Source organism: Embiotoca jacksoni, unplaced genomic scaffold (assembly GCF_022577435.1).
Source record: "Embiotoca jacksoni isolate LCO1_2020_lvr unplaced genomic scaffold, fEmbJac1.0.p SCAF_5, whole genome shotgun sequence".
Lineage (NCBI taxonomy): Eukaryota > Metazoa > Chordata > Actinopteri > Embiotocidae > Embiotoca > Embiotoca jacksoni.
This window is the reverse complement of record NW_027185403.1, coordinates 15,129,946-15,147,925: the sequence shown is the minus strand read 5'-3', so window position 1 is coordinate 15,147,925 and position 17,980 is coordinate 15,129,946. Positions and strand designations below refer to the sequence as shown.

Sequence of the window (17,980 nt, the reverse complement as noted above, 5' to 3'; positions counted from 1 at the left end):
GCAGAGGACGGCCCCCTTCCTCAGTTGCCACAGGAGATGTAAACCTTCCACGGTTGCCCCAGAGACAGTTAGGTCCCAGTCTGAGTGATGTGGTAGTGCTGGTGGTGCCAGTGGCACATTTAGAGGGGCTGTGGGTAAACTGGGGGCTGTAAATGCTCAATTGTATCTGTGATTATAACCTAAAATTGGTAGGATACACCGCAGCCACGTTCTCACTTAAATGTGACAATAATATCTGAATTATTGAGATCATACCGAAAATTAGAAAACAATTTCTCAAGGGACCATCCTTGTGAAAGTACCTTGTGAAAGTATTTTTGCTCTACATTTAAGCATTTCAGTGGTTGAAAGTAGAAGATAACTAATGCTATTTGAGGTATAATTATTACAGATTAAAGGGCCTGTCATATGTGGCTAATTAGACGTATTTAGGATGGCGCTGGGCTGTGTTTGGATTTCCATGAGATAACATGCCAGCTAATAAAGTTGTGAGTTCTCCCACAGCAAATCTAACAAAGGCCTGAAATCCCCCCAAAATATCATTGTGTATATTGTTGCACGAGATTATAAACTGTGTTCACAAATGATTATCAACTAAAACATGAATAATCATGTTTTGGGAATTTGAAGGCTCCATAATTTGAAACTAACAGAGGGCCATTCAGCATAATTAGTATGTTTACTTGAGATACTTTCAGTATTTGCTGGTACTGCTTACTGTAATAATAATACTGGCAAGTACTTTTACACAATTAAGAATACAAAATAATATATTTTTTAACAGTTCGCAACTGTTTTCCTTGTATTTAAAAACCTGTCTGTTGTTACGTATTTTCGAATGATAACTATTGCTATCATTAAAAATGCAGCTAATAGGTCAGATCCAATGATAAGTGTAATTTACAAATTTAACAAAGAAAATGCCTGAACTAAAGTAATGAATTGACATTTGCACCTATTAGAGAACATTTTGAGTGAAGCAAAGGTAAAAACTGATTTTTGATCTTTGAAAAAGCAGCACTCTCCCTAACAGGACCTCCACTTTTATCAGGCTGTTGGTAAGCAGGCTCTCTACATTTTTAAGTTCTCTCATTTTTAGCTGTAACCATCCAGCAGAGGGTTTAAACTTATCCCTCCACATGTTAGTTGCCAGCGCAGTGGGTGGAGCTGGGTGTCTGTGCTGATGCAGAGTCGTGGCTCAGCTTTGCTCACAGAAGAAAGGTTTTGGTCACAGCCGCACAACCAACACCACATGTTGGGGACACCCGCCCATAAAAACAACAGCCGTGTACAACCGACTTGAAGCCAGTCTAGGTATGTTTTACTGTCCTATGACTGGCCTCTGGGGAGTCATACTGTAGCTACTCGTGGGAAAGCACACAGCTAAAAATTATAGTTTTGTAGATTCTCCAGTTAAAAAACAACGACATTTTGTTCGCAATAGAAGTACTGATTATTATATGGAGAGAAAATCGGATTTAGTTTCAGTTATCCTCCTCAACCAAACATAATCTGCTTTGCTCAACTAAACTACATCAAAGACTTCATTTCATCTATTTGCTCATTTTATGATCTTCCCCTGAATGGCACTCTAATGAGGGAGAATGAGAGATGCTGCTTCTCTCCGTCATACTGCTCTTTTTTTGGCAGAGCGGGAAGTTAGCATCGAGAGATCATAAGTCCAATGATTAGGAGTTAGCATGTAGGCTGGTGTCTGCAGCTGTGGTCATTAGAAGTGCACTGATTAGGCATCCACGGGGGGTCCGCCTGATTGGGTATTTATCTCCAGCCAACAGACGCAATTAAAATTCTCTTCTCAAACTCGGCCCAGGCCGGAACCCCAAAAATAGTCCCGACACCCCCTCCTCCCCAACACCTCTTTCTGTTTCTTTCCGTTTCAAAACTGCTTCCAAATCTTTGTGGCTGAGAGCACAAGGTCTCCACTTTATCTCTGTTTGGACCTCTCCTCTCACTCCTACCGGGCTGCACCTCAGTGTGTCTCCCCTCCCCAATCCTTCCCCCCACTCCTTCTCTCCCTGTGACTCTCCCCTCAGCTCGTTATGCTACGGTTAGGTCGTCATAATGTGCTATTAAGTAAATGGACATGCTTTATACGGTATCTTAAAGTAACCCCGCTGCACATTCTAATTATTTAAGTGCTGCTGTCAACATTATGCTAATTTGCCAGGCCTTTTTAATACAGGCAGCCAAAGACAGCTTCACAACGGAGCAGGTACTGTATGAATCAGGATAGCAGCAAATTTAATCAGGGGAAGTCTCACCTCTTTACCCCCACATCTGTGCTACCAAACACAGGGCCCAGGCTCCTCTGCCCTCCCCCCGTCCCACCGGATCTGAGCCCCTCTGACAGGAGGAAACACTTCAAGAGTAAATAATGTGTTTTCTCAAGTTGTGCCAAATCGTGGGGTGGGTGGGAGAACAAGTGCTCAGACACACAGGAAGAGGAGAGAAACAAAACTCTGCAGCCACACTGGCAGCACTGTGAGGCACTGTGGGTGCTTTAAGCTGAATCAAACTTTCAGTATCTATCAAGCTTACTGACTAACATGCTGATCTTTAGCAGGTAGGTTTACCATTTTTACCATTTTATTTAATATGTGTGTAGCATTATGCCGTTTTATCAGCAATAAAAACTAAGAACAGCTCGGGTTGATGGGAAGTTAACCTTTGGACAAATTGAAATTCTGGATTGATGATGGAGCTAGAGGAAAAGATAAGTGTTCCCCAAGGTTTTTAGAGTCAGCGGATTGCTGAAGTCAACGTGATTCCTTGTCCGGGGAGCACAAATATCTGTACCAACTTTAACCTCTATTGGTGGTGCTACAGGAAAAGTCAGGGGCTCAACAAAATGTCAGTAGGGTTCATCCTCTTGGGAACATCAATATTTATGCAAAAAGTCATGCAAATCCATCCAATAGTTTTAGAGATATTTCAGTCTGGATCAGCGTGGTGGACTGTCTAACCAACACCGCCATGCTGGTAGCACAGCTGAAGGAAATCATTAATACCAAAGAGGAGGAGATGTCGTAGAAAAGGGCAAAAGGAGGGGGAGGCGGGCAGCTAAAGGCAAAAGCAGAGAGAAGTCATGCGTGAGTGACAGGGTTCCCTTCGTGTTTGGCTGCTGTAGTTGATGGAGACAGATGGTTGCCCAGTGGAGTCCCTTCATACCGGCAGACCAGCCCTGCTGCTGAGGCCTTCAGCTTTTAACCCTCTGAGAGCTGATAAGAGACTCAGCTGAGGGGCAAATGGGCGTGAGTGAGATCACAGACACACAGACGTAACCCCGCTGCTGGAGATGAGGCTTTGCAATAAGCAGTAAGAATACTGTAGCTCTTGATGTACTGATTGAATGTGTGCTGGGTTTTGTCACTTAATGATCTGCTTTATCATCCCTCCTTTTTTGTGAGCCAGACACTTGCACACCCAAGCAGCTACACCTCACCGTGGCACACACACACACACACACACACACACACACACACACACACACACACACACACACACACACACACACTTAAAGACAACAGGCAGGGCCTCGGTGTGTGAAAGTCCCTCAGGACGGTGACGCTTGGGAGAAACAAGCAGAGAAATAATCCCTGTCATCTATCCCAAACACAGAGTGGTCGTCGGGGAAAAGCGCCGCTTCCTACCGCGCTCCCTTCTCCCTCTGCCGGAATCTCTCCCTAGCAACCACGTATTGGCGTGGTGATTGGACCAGCGTACCAGTGGTTGCTATAGCTACAGGAAGCTCCCCGTCCCTGTAACCCCCCCACGTCTTTTTTCTGAGCTCTGTCTCTCTTTCTGTTTCTCCACATAACCTTGCTTCCTTACTTTTTTATCTTTATTTCTCTTTCTTTGTTTTTATTTCCTTGTGTTTTTCTCATAATATTTCCCTCCATCACAGTCTCTCCTTTGCCTTCAGAGAGTAACAGTGGTACAGTACAGTAGGTTGATGTAATTAACATGGAGGGTGAGTGATGGGGGCTAACGGCATCCAAAGGGGGGGGGGCTGGACTGACTGATACAGGTCTGGAGAGAAAAAGAGCTCTGGTGACAATACCAGCCAGAGAGGAAGCTTTAGAAGAGCAGTCAAGTATTTATCTGACCTGTCTGTGTGCATTTGCAAATCCTTTCAGTGCTGTTTTATGACAGAAATCTGTTTTGTCTCCAAGAATAAATAACTACTGGGAGCATCTTGGCAGTTTATGTGCGAATGTGTCTTTGTTTGCATCTGTCTCTTTCTGTGCTCGTATATTTGCTTGTCTGCTTCAGTGTTTTTTGTCAGTATGAGTTGGCTGCATTGGAAACATGCACGCTTTTTGCCTACGCATGAGATGTATGCGCAAATTTGCATTGCGCTCGTGCCACTGACAGGCCACGCTGTTTTTCTTGGAATCTAAGAGCGCCAATTAGGCTTCGGAGACTGGCTAAATGTGGTCACTATGTCATTGGGCCAGTATGCAGGAGTCAGCCCAGTCAGCGGGTAATACTACACCACATCATCCATACACTACAGCCCACTGCTACACTGAGAAGGGCTACAGGATCCACATAATCCACATTTACACCCCCACTGCCTTCTCTTTGTCTGCTTCAGTCTGAGCTGGCTCCTGTCTTCAGCTTTTTCCAGACTTCTTTCTCGAGCTGATTGCCAGGCTGCTTCTTCATAATCAGCAGCAGCATAATGGGTTCACATGCACATGATTAGTGATCTGCTCCCTTTGACTAATGCATGACAGAGAAATTATGATAATCAGGCATTCACAAGGTAATGTGAAGAAAGAGGGAGGATAAAATGATGGATGAGCTGGCTGTATGTATTTTTACATTCTGAGAGAATGTGGGTGAAAGTAACCTGTGTATGTGACTGAATGATCATGATGTATTCAGTGGGGCATAGTCAGCCCTTTTGAGGAAAAAAGGAGGCTGAATTGAAAAAAAGAAAAGGAAGAGAAGTACGAAAACAGGGAGGAAATAACTAAGACTGTATGTCATGCTTTTGCAGTGGAAATGAAGGCAGACTGAGGCGCACACAATATCATTGGTCAAGGTCACTAACTTGTATACACAAGCTGATTCTTTGAAAAAAACTAAACTCAGCAAAGAACCAAATCAAATGTTGAAACACTCCTAATTCACAGAGTCTATAAACACATGTGATAGATAAGGCAATTGGCTGCTGGCAGTGGATTGTCACTGTGGTGCAATGGTTTAATACAGTTTAGCCATTAGCCTCCGAATCGCACACCCCGCATGCCAATGTCATCCCATCCCAAGACGAGAAATTGATTTCATGCTTGGGTGGCTGTCATCAGGAAAGACAGGGAGAAAGCAAAATAAAGAGATGGAAGGAGCAGAAGAACATCGTAGAAAAAGCAACAGAAAGATGGAAGAAAATATAGAAAATCCTGCTTCTGCCTCCAGAACCATTCAGCCTCAGAAAAATCTACAGAAAACTAATGAAAAGAAGAGACCAGAAACACAGACAACAGAGAGGAGATGGAGTTCATGAAGTTCAAAAGAACATGGAACATGTTTGTGTGTGAGGGGGGTTCACAGACCGAACAATAAAAGCTTTAGAAAAGTGCTGGTTGTGCAGAACCATACAGGAGAGCATATTATGGGCAGGGATGTGTCAGGGTCTGGTCGCACAATAGTGCCCCATTGCCTCATGGGAAAAGGAGAACTCTCTAGAACATGAGAGTGGAGGGTTGTTTGATAGGTGTACAAACACGATGCTATCAATGGCAGATTTGCACTGCTAATGAGAAAGAGGGAAAGAAAAAAGGAGGAAGAGAGTCAGATTTGTATTATCCTAAAGTGATGATGTAATGTTTAGGTGACACAAACAGCCCCCCCCCCCCCCCCCTCCACCACCACCCACACACCCCCAACACACACACACACACACACACACAGCCCTCCCATTTCCCCTCTTCTTTTCGTTTCTGCTTGCCTTTGGTGCTCCCCCCTTTTTCTCTGGGGAACAGAATAAAGCCCTCCGATTGGTTAATAGCACCATAGAGATGCTGAGAATATCCACCAACCAGGGACCGGGTGCCCCTTCACACCGTTACCACAGCAACCCCTCACAACCACAGTGAGCACGCACACATGTATGGATGCGTACGCTTACATGCATGAGCTCACGTGTGTATGTGTTGCACAATCAGCCCGTGTTTTCACGTGTGACAGTTACACGTGGGAACACGTAACAACAACCCTCCAGTGAATCCTCAGTGAGTTTATCTACTGTAGAACGTCTAGGAGTTGTACAGCGGTGTAGTGCAGCTCAAAGAGTGAAAAACAAAACTTGCTCAGCTTCTTCTCCTCCCCTCAAAACTTTGAAAAATTACCCAGGAAAGTTTCCAGTGTAAAATGTCCATCATCAGTTATTTTAAGCAGAGGAACAGGCTGAAAGAACATTCATCAAAATATATTGAAATACATTAAAAAGCTGGCTGTGACAGCAGCCAGCACAATATCAAAAAGAAAAAATTAAAAAACGTAATACATCTTTTACATTGGCAGAGATAATCTGACGCCAAGTGGGAAATCCAAGACATTTGAATTTGGATGTCTTCCTTGTACTGAAGAATATTGACAGGGAACAGTGCCAACTCTGTCTGATGATATGCAGTCATATACTACTGCATATTAATGTCAATATCAATGTCTGTTTATTTTGGCATACATACTTTATTTATGTACAGGTTTAGTGTAGACACATTACCATTAAACAATGCTGTCTCAGTATATGTTTACATGATTTGGAAAACATGATTATTGACATTTGTTCTTAATTTATCTAGTTGCTTTTTCATCTCTACTTATCTACAAATAACTGAAAAGTCACCCATGACAGACAGTCTTCACTGAAAGAAACAGAACTATTAACATATTACTTGCTGCAGGTAAATACAGCAGCATTCTTCCCTTCTTTATTTCTAATTTTGAACATGCTCATCAGGTACGGGATCACCCCAACCCCCTTTCCGACCTGCCCTAAATGCTGTCGGTGTTGCCAATTTTACATGTTGGCTTCATGTTTTTGCAAATTTGTCAATGTGATTCTTAGAATCAGAACCTCCCATTTTTCATCCTGACTGTGAGCTTCCCAAATCTTACACTTTCATTCATGCCAATTGCATTAACATCCCGCAAAACATTTTGCCTCCACAGTCTACAACATGTGGATAACCTTGGCATTAAAAGACAACAAAAACGTAACTTTGATTTACTGTTATTTTTTACCTGAAGCATTAAAAATGTTAGTCATTTCTAATACATTTGTTCTTTATTCTGAAAGCGATAGTTTGACTTGGCTGGGTGTGTATTTCTCAAAATGTTGAACTATTCCTTTCAACAAAACCTGCAATAAAAATATTATAGGATATACTGCTTTAAGATATTACACATTACAAAAGAGAAAAGTACTGCACACTCTTCCCAACCCAACAGGATGTGTGATTATGTCGCGACCGTATGTGGGTCACCAGCACTCACCTGTAGCACTGCAAAGCAAAGTTAAGTCAGTCTCATTAGAGCTCAGGGTACAACCAAAGGAAAATCCCCTCCAAGTTGTCAGTACAATAACAAGCTAGCGTAGCAGGAGCCTAAGTCCCCTGCAAGGCACCTCTGATCCGTTCCAATCCCCACCATGGTCTAATAGTAGCACTCAGCATACACACTAAGAGATGGATGAACGAATGCATGCCGTGTTATCTGTCAAATTGTGTGAATGGGAGTGTAATGACGTGACCGAGATAGATGTCTCGTTTCTGGCCGAGCACTGGAATTCCCATTTTACATAACCAGCAGTCCTGACCATGACCGGCCAGGCTTATGGGTGAACACAGCTATCTGTCTCCTCTGGCGCCTGCTGTGTGGTGTTGTTATGGATATGGTTTCCGTTTCTTACCGGTGCAGGTGAAACACTTGACGTGAAAGTGGGTCTCTTGTACTCGTACTACCTCCCCTTTGCATACTTCCCGACATCGCTGGCACCGGATTGGTCCAGAGCTCCGCTCACTTGATGAGCCTTGGTGATAAGCTGGTGAAGACAAAAAGGCACATTTGATACACTTAAATCAACTAATCTCATACTTTACACACTATTTTCCAAGCTGGGTTGACTGTTCGGAGTCTCATTTTGAGGTGTCCATTGTTGCACAGTAAATTTGCAGTTTACAGTAACTCATAAATCTCGTATTTTTCAACATACAACAAAATCCAAATCCTCACAGAACTGTCAAATGTTAAATTACGCAACGTTCTCAAACACAATTTGTTAAACTCATAGTTACTGGTATATATTACAAATATAACATCATGTAGCCTGTAATAACTTTAGCAGATTGAGAAATAATAAAGTTTTATACTAGCATTGCCAATCACATAGATGTGATTAAGACCAACAACAACACGCCATCCATTTCAATGCACATAATAACATTGGATTAATGACAAATTCTACTGGATTTAAGCATTAAGCTTATAAAGCTGCTTTTCATATTTTAATGTTTCTCGACTGTATGCATGTTCCCATCCATCAGCAGAACTGACTACACTAAAGAGTGCAGTTCACACAATAAGATCAGAGTGTAGCTCTGTCAACACTTGTTCTGAAGCTGTGAGGTCTGACACCTATGTAGGCTGAGTAAGCTCCAGGCTTTCTCTCCCACTGTCTCTATTTTTCACATACTCATACGGGAGGACACACGGACACACACACGCACACACACACACACACACACACACTGCTGTGTCAGTTGAGAAAGCGGATGGATCTCCTTACCTCATTATGCCTTAGCTTACATGTCAGACGCCTGCAATCCTGATAGCTATTTCACACAGTCAGGAGAGCAAGTTCTCCCACACACCCTTAGCAGTATTGGACTCAATGCTTTCACAAGAAAAAGGTCAAAAGGAAGCATTCATTCAATCTTAAATGAGTGAGGAAAATGAATGTATCTAAAGCTCTTAAGCTATTAGAGGCTCTTTAAAAGTCCATCTCCTCCTCTGGGCTATAAACAGATTCTCTTGCATCCACCAGCGCAGACATATTATTACACAGATATTAGACAACCAGCCTTGCAGTGCTGAGACTGTGCCAGGTTTCAGTCTCTTATTTGTCGCCGTCTTCATGAAGGAGCACGAGTGGTCCTTCTCTCTATGGAAAGGGTATAATGGCAGGGTAACCAGCCGGTCTGCCCACCTGAATAGCCGACTGAAGGGTTTTGCTGCTTCAGTAAGAAGAGCACCAGCATATGGGTTGGTGTGACAGAGCTACTGATTCCATTTCACTGGATGAATCCCGAAGGACTTGCATCACTTTAAAAGTCTAACAGCCTTGCACATCTCAAAGCCTGAGCACTCTCTGCCTGCTCAGAATTTGACAGCGGTATATTCACAGTGTGTGCGAGAATGCAGGCATACATCCACCATGGGTGTAGGAGAAAATGTATTCTGGTGTAGCCGTTTATTCCCCTGTTCAGGACGGGAGTGTGGGCACTGGAAATATGCAAGCATGATTATTTCTCGCTCCCGATCTCCCACACTCAAGTCTCTGTTAGCTCATTGTTTCCCCCCACAATGCTGGCAACTCCACTGGGATCGACTAGCACTGCCCGATAAGTGCCCAGCCACTGGTTCAAATAATGGCACTCCCTTGAAAGTGTTGTTTTTGTTGTTTTTTGCCCCGTCGTAAAACCAAATGTGCAACACTGATTCCATCAGGTGTGAACGAGAGATAATGGAAACTAATGCCACAAGCCTGTGCCAACACTAACTGAAAACACACAGGGCATTTATTTACAATGCTGACCTTCTCAAAGTGGGTCAAATCAAACCTCTGGCACAGGATTACATCTTCTGCTTTCACAGCCGAGCCAGGCAAAGTCGTACAAAAGAAGAGACTTACAAAGAAATCTGAGCCTAGTGAGGAACGGCAATTACCAACGCAAACTGAAATTAGAGGCAAACATGAGAGACGGAAGCAGAGAGCAAGAATTCTTGCAAATTTTCAACAAGTATGCTATAATGAGATGCTTATTGAATGTGCATGCCAGAAAGCTGAGAAAGCCGGTCATGCAGGTACACAATCAGCTCAGGAGCTGGAGCATTACGTAACGCCATCTAATTGTTTCAGCGCATTCATCTTCATTGAACGCACACCAAGCTCTTCCCATCCAAACCTATTACAGAGCTCTCGAGCAGCCCTCCATCCTCTCCCATGCAGAGGTGTTGAGTCATTCTTCTAATGATAGGCACCAGACTACAGGTGTAATCTACTGACTCCAAATCAGCAGAAAGTGCTCCAGGAGAACACGACCCCGGACAGACGGGTGATAACAACAGGATGTCAGAGAGGCCAACAGCATCCCCGGGGAATGAGAGACTGCTGCTATTTCTGCCCCTGACCTGACAGCCCCGGGGAAGAACATGCTGGGAGCCTCTGTCACAAGGGATGCTGGGAGATCGGCGGTGATGAGTGAGAGGAGTGAGGAGGGAAGAATCAAAGAGAAGCAATACAAAGACCTTGTGGAGTTAAGATGAATCATGAGAGGAAACGTGTGCACTGCAACCCGAGTTTACTTTTTAAGGTTTTGTGTAGTTTTTATTAACATACTTAATTATGCCAGGCACAGAGACTGCTGAACTTCAACCTCTACTGAACGCAGATCAGAGGACGTCCGCTTTAAAACAAGTCTAATTAAGCTCAATCACAGTATTTGAGCCACTTATTTGTGTGGCTGGCTATTGTACACAAATTGCTGATGTCGATACGGATTCCTTGACTTTGATATCGGTTGTTGAACAATCTTTTTTTTTTATTCCTGTTTTATAAAATCCATTTTAAGGAAAATAATTCAATAACGGGACAAGTTTGCATGCAGTTTACAGGTAGAGATTGTAACCCTGGTTATTTTCTGTAGTTAAAATGAACAGATGTCCAAAGAACGCCTCACATGCAGACGATGGCTTGGCGCTACAATATACCAAAATTCCAGCCGTACTTGGTAGTGATTCATATCTTTAATGTTCATTAGCTAATGTCGACAATCCAAAGTTAATTATGCCTGAAAAGAAAATTAGTTCATTAACAGGATTATTACAAAGATGTGACTTATGTGAAGGATTGTTTAAGATGACATGGAAGTGAATGTAAAGCCATTGTGTTCGACTCAGTTTAGTAATAGCTCTGTGGTGGTTGGTAAGCAAGAAGTTAAAGTACAATCTATCACAGGCTCATCTCATTCATGACTTCTAACATGCTGCATTCTGAAGACAGACGGTAGCAAAGCTGCAAAGCTGCAATCAAACCATTCAGCGACACTGCTGACGACTTTTTCAAATATAGGTTCTTGGTATTTTCTGAACTAAATAATAAATCCTACAATAAAACTCTGAAGTGCCATAAAATCCAAGCAGCAATCAATAACGCCAAAGTCGAAGCCACTTCACAAGTACTTCAATATTCTATTGGCAACATTGATGCTGTGTCTCCTGTGTAGACCGCTGGATTGGTTTAAACCCAAGTTTACCGACAACCAGACAACTGAAAACACTTTCTGTATAGACAAGACTTAAGTAAACTGCAGTTACAAAATAGTGAAAATTTCCCACATCCCAAGATCTTCAGATGTCTCGTTTTACAGTATATCACCAACAGTCCAAACCCCAAACATATTCAACTTGGTGTCATTTATGAAAAGAAAAAGCATCGAATCTTCACATTTGACAAACAGGAACCATCAAATGTTTGAGTTTTAAAAAAAAAAAAACATTTTCTGTAGATGGTCAGAATAATCATTTAATCCTCTCTTCCCTGTTTGTAATCTAATGCAACCAATCAGCTGTCTCCATACCTTTCCTCATCCCCTCCCTTTATCTCCGTCCTCCTCTGTCAGGATCTTGGCTCGCAGCATTCATCAGAGCCATGGTAGCGTCCAGTGGTATCACTAACATGCTGTCACTCGACAGAGAGAGAAGGGTCAGACTGCCACTGACAGTCTACATCCTCACTCAATCCTAACAGAAGCCAAGGTCATGGCCACAACCTCGATGGAGGACACAACAATGGGTTGATCTGAATTAATCTACTGGCTGATTTGTTCATAAATTAAAAAAAATACTCAGTGCTTATAGCTGCGGAAGAAACTAAATGGTATTTCAAGACTGTCTCCATAATTGTCTTCCCCCAGTGGCTTTTACTTGCAATCAGATTACCTTGTAGCTGCAATTGAAACACAAAAACCTGCGCTTGATTTTGAGCTAACCTGTAAATCCATACCAGTTGTACACGACTGTACATTAATATTCATCGGTCCAATCCCAGCATCTGTGGGTGCATCTGTGCATCTTTGTCTCCCACCTTTGTTCTCTGTGTTATTGAACTAAGGCGTCTGGCATCAGGAGTGAATAATGGTTCTTTGGCTCTGGTTGGGACTATTCACCAGATGAGGCAGCAGCACAGGAGTCATATATGAAACAGCTCACCTCCTCGTCTACCCTTGTTCTCATTGATTCTTCCCATAAAAAACCAGGAAAGCACAACAGACAGTGAAACAACAAGGACAAAATACAGCATTTAATCACGTTGTAAATACTATGTATTTATTTATACCTTCAGTTATTTATTTCCCCTCTAGACACTAGGCCTCAGGGAACACTGTGTTTGAGGGTTATTTACAGATGTTCTTCTCAAAATTTAATGAGCTTCTCTTCTGTAAAGTTATCTTTGATAGCTGAAGCTACTGCAGCCCAAAGTGGGTTTAAAGCAAGGCAATTTTTTCCCCCAGATTTTTCTTGACCCAATAAGATTAATATGCTTGATTTTTTTTCTGGGATTTAGGATATTGACACATGTAGAAAATTCCCAAATTGTGATGCTATTTTGTGAGTTTATGTCAACCCAAAGTTATCCATGTAAGCTGCTCTGTGAGACTGTACTTAGGTACAGAAGTGCTTCAGGCGCTAAAGTCTGCATGCTAACACACTCTTGTTTGATTTTATTTACTTCTGCTCGTTGTTCACTAATTCTCTGTATTGACCCATGCATGTTGATCTGTTTCCTCAGACTACTTTCCCCGTGCCTTTTGCAGTTGTATCAGTGTGGACTGGGAAACCTGCAAATGAATGCACTTCTTGGGATCAATAAAGTTGTCTCAATCTGAATCACAGCATCAATTGTATGCTATTTGCTCACACAGTGAGCTTACCGTGCTAACATTTACTAATTAGCACTCAGCATAAAGTCCAGCAGAGGCTGTCTGTGCAGCTGATATCTGATTGTGGTCATTTAGCAACATGGGACAAATTACAGCTCATGGTGGTGCTCTAGAAAAGTCGTGGGATGCATTGTCTGGGAAACATAAATATTTGAATACAATTTCATGAATATGCATGAGACTAAATAGTTTCGCAAAATGGCATATGCTTCAATGGAGATTGCAACTATATTGTTCAAACCAGATGTTTTTGAAAGCTAAGCGAGCAAAATAAGAATACCATGTTCACGGACATTTTATGTCCCAACATGCTTTGCTACATTTCCTCGTGCCTTTTGGATGTGTTTTGTCTGATACCTGAGGACTTGCAGAGAGACACGGAGAGGGGGGGGAAGTGTCAGCGCTGCATGTGATGTATGGGTCTGCACATCCCCCCAGGTCCCTGAGCCCAATGATCAGTATATTGATCAACATGTGTTTTATCACTCCCCTGAAACACACAAACTGTGCGTAACCCGCTGCGTGGAAATGTCCCACAATCTATCGTTATACTCATCATATATTACTGTTTCAGTCCAACTCCACAAGAAACTAACCTGCTGTACCCCAGAACCTACCTCGACTGCCAGCCAAGCAGAAAATAAGAGTCAGCGGAACACGCACGCACACACACGCACACGCACGCACACGCACACGCACGCACACACACACACACACACACGCACACACAAAACCCAGTGACCATGAGAGATATAAGGCCCAGAAGATGAAGACAGACTGAGCTGTGTGTAATTACTCTGCGTGTGTTGATGGGCTCCGGGCAATCACACCCAATGCAGCGGAAAACACTGCACAAAGCACAGTCCTACAGGCCCATTCATGCTCAACCTGGAGAGTGCTGAAAGCTGGAGGGGGACGGTGGGCATGGGGGGGATGGGAGGGATTGAGGGGGGGGGGGGGGGGGGGGCATATGTTTGAAGGAGGGGAAGGGGAAGGGGAGGAGAGGTGTTCTTTCCTCAGCTCAGATGCCTGCTGTGTTTCTATGCCTAAAGCCAGAGTACAGACACATGTAACACCACCATCTGCCTGCTGTGACAGTACTGACACACACACACACACACACACACACACACACACACACACACACACACACACACACACACAGACAAACAGACAGTTAAATGTAGCCACACATAGATTCACACACACGCATACCACATTTTGACATGTTGTTCATGTTTGTGTTTTGTGTGCGATCCGGTTTGAGCACATGCTTTTAAAAGAAAGGAGCTTGTGACAGCTCCCCACACCCCCTCGCCCCCCCCCAGCTTCATGTGCTCCTCCCCTCTGTCAGCTGAGAGAAGCATTTTGAAGCTTAACAAAAGAATTTCCATCATTTTCTCAGAGGGGGCGAGGAGATGCAACACCACTCCCGGTACCCGCCGCACGGGCGCCGGCAGTCAGGCATGCCCCGGTACCAGAGAGTTGAGAGCACTGGATGAATAATGTAGTGCCACACAATGACAGACTAGATTATGAGTGATGCGGTAACACTGGAGGGCGGATAGGAAGCGCCTGACACCATCAGTTCTCTGAGCACCTGGTGCACATCAACTTCAACTGTCCTTACTGACAGCTAAAGGACAGGGGTTGTGTGTTCTCACAAAGTTAACCCTGAGATCTGCTCAGTCGGATTTGTAAATCAACCAGTGATAACTTGTAAACACAACAAAGTGGAGGCATGCACAGTAGCGCACATGCTCACACAGCTGACCCTGCCGCCATACAGGGAAAGCCCTGATTCAGCTGACAGAGGATCAGGGTCAGAGTCAATAAGGTCAGCTTAGCATCATGGCCGTCCCCGGGCCCTCGTAGGGTAAGTATGACAGGAGCCCTGCGGCTGTCATGTGCTGCATCACACACAACTCAACTCAAAGAGACCAGCACCCGTGAGGTCAGAGATCTCCAACTTAAGGGTTTCCTGCTCCTCAAATGAAAGTGTTAGAGGACAGGTGGACGCTTGGAGAGAGGCAACAGCTGTAAGCCTGGGAGGTGTCCCCGGAGTGGTGGTGAGGAGGATGAGGAAGGAGAGAGGAAGATGAAAAACAAGTGGCAGCTAAGAAGCAGATGTTGAGAGGATCCAAGCAACAGCTGTTATGTGGATGAAGAATCCCCAAAATGTTCCCCTATGGATGAACTCTGGGCGAATGCCACTTTGACCTCCAGATATTTTCAGAGTGTTGCTCAACTCTAACCCTGCTGGAAGTCTATTACAAGGGCTTGGTGCACATTATGTACCGTGGTTGACTTCCTCTTGAAAGAAAAATTCAATTTTTATGATTTTTAATCCTGTATTTTGAGATGAATTTAAATTGCAAGTCAAACAGTGATTTTAGCTTTATTTTGAAATGTTAATTATATATAATATATTCCGGCAAGTATGATATAGTCTCGGCTTGCTTAATGGTAGTTGTCTCAGCTTTCAGCTGAATGTATTGTCCTTCAAGTGGAGAAATAAAGCGCGCAGGAATGGACTTACCACTGGAACTCATGATGCCCAATGTGTTCTCATCCAAAACAAAGCGACTCCGTCCAAAAATAATCCCATAAAGCACACGACAATCTTCACAGCGCACTTTACTCCTTCGAAATTGTAAAATTAAATGAAAAAAAAAAAAATGTAGAAGAAAAATATCCAGTAAATGATGCTCCTCACTCCAAGCAACACAGCTCTCAGTCAATTTCTAAGAAGGTGGACATGGACAGAGGGAAGAAGGATACAAATATATAAGGAAAAAAAATATAAGCGAGGATAGTTCCCGTAATTAGCTATGGTATCAAAATAAAGCTGCGGTTCTTTCTGTGTGAACGTCGGCGGAGTGTTTTTTTTTTTTTTTTTTTTCCAAAGAAACAGGTCGCCGGTGACAACACAATGCCGCTCACTCCCATTCCACCTTCACATTTTCGCTCCCGGCTGATCCCAGCTCCGCCGCGCTCCCCTGGCGTGCCGCCGTGCGCCTCTTACGCGCTGTCAAACAGCCACCGGATACCCTTTCCGGAAATTGCTTTCAAAATAAAGCGAGCAAAAAATATTCTACAATATTCTCTTTTTTAATTTCTTTTGACAGGGTATTTTGAACATGAAGAGCTTAGACACGTCAAAAAAAAACAACTATAAGTGAATAAACTTGCATGCACGTATCACCTATTTACATATTCATTTGAAATATGATGAACATACGGTATATGTAAATCATGAAAAAAATCAAAACCTTAAAATACCCCCCCCAAAAAGCCGCTTTGATAAGACAGCAACAAAATATACTGTACTGTATATACTGTGCATTTTATATTTTATATTTTTTACTGCTATTTTACTGCTATTTTATTGCTTTTCTATTATTCTATTATTATTGCTTCTGTATGCTGCTGTAGCGAAAAAAATTTCCCCTCGGTGATTAATAAAGTAACTACCTAACCTAACCTAAAACAATCCCACACTGTTAACAGACATTAAACAAAATATCTTAATTTCGAATCCAACAACATGTTCCCTCCCTTGTAACAGCAGATCAGTCCACCGGACAGCAGACAGCTCAAACCCTCAAATAAAAACATACGTTAAATATGTTGATCAAAGCCCACAGCATACAGACTAGAATGTATATTTTAGTAACACACTGTAACTTTAGGGATTGAATCTATTTACGGGATAGATTTTATTATGAAAGTAAAGCGTCCTTATTTCCGGCATTGCTCTGGTTGTCTATGGGTGACTTGACCGCGCTCTCTTTTATCTTGGGTTGGCGACGTCACTGGGCTGCTGTGAATGCTTTGGGGGACTCTACAGCCTACATCACACAGTAAGAAGTGTTAAATGTCTAAAAGTCCTTAGTCTTCATTTGTTTTTGTTTTTCAGACCAGAGAGTCAGTGTCTGAAATATTCAAGTACATTTAAGAATTAGTCAGGCCACCTCCATTTATAATATCGATCACATAAAGTCACCTATCGGGAGAATAACAAGGGATATTTCAAACAAATTGATTGAAAGAGTCTGGATAAGGCTTTTATGAACGACTTGTTGGTGTTTGCGGTGCTGGGCTGGGCTTGTTGCTAAAACTGTAATGACACCGCCCTCTTCTGGAAAATCGACGTAAGCAAATTAGTTAATTGGATCATCTGCAGTGAAGCAGCCACCGCGTTGGCCAGGTTAGTTGACGTACACGCTCCGCTGTTTTTGATTTCAGAATCACAATAATTTCATTAACTGCCCGGTGAATTCTTGCCAGACATCACAGTTCAAATATCGGCCGACTTGGTGTTGTGTTTGCCTTCAGTATGTGGAAAGATCTCCATCTAATGGTGAAACACCCATCCGCTGTTCCCATCCTCTCTCAGCTATTAGTCAAACAAAAACAGTCAATAATCTTGCAAATTAGTGGACTTCAAAACTGAAGAGAGAGAGAAAAAAAAGGGAGTGCCTATTTAACTGGAAAACAGAGGAATAGTCATCCATCCATTATCAATACCCGCTTTATCCTGAACATGGTCACAAGGCTGGAGTCTATCCCAGCTGACTCCGGGCCAAGGCAGGGTACAACCTGGACAGGTCGCCAGTCCATCACAGGGCCAACACACAGAGACAAACCAAAACAAAGACCATTCACTTGCTCATTTACACCCAACGGCAATTTGTGGAATCACCATTTATCCTGCGATGCATGTT

At 43.1% G+C, this 17,980-nt stretch overlaps 1 protein-coding gene across 1 annotated transcript in view; it reads right to left on the bottom strand.

Annotated features, from left to right (window-relative positions):
- The window catches only part of ablim3 (actin binding LIM protein family, member 3), a 42,361-nt gene extending 26,112 nt beyond the window's left edge, over positions 1-16,249 (bottom strand). The window contains exons 1-2 of the mRNA XM_069171053.1: positions 15,793-16,249; positions 7,943-8,074 (exon numbers count right to left, since the gene is read on the bottom strand). Coding sequence (XP_069027154.1) covers positions 7,943-8,074; positions 15,793-15,805 — 145 coding nt within the window. The 5' untranslated portion in view covers positions 15,806-16,249. The remainder of the gene's footprint in view (positions 1-7,942; positions 8,075-15,792) is intronic.
- Between the last annotated feature and the right edge of the window lie 1,731 nt (positions 16,250-17,980).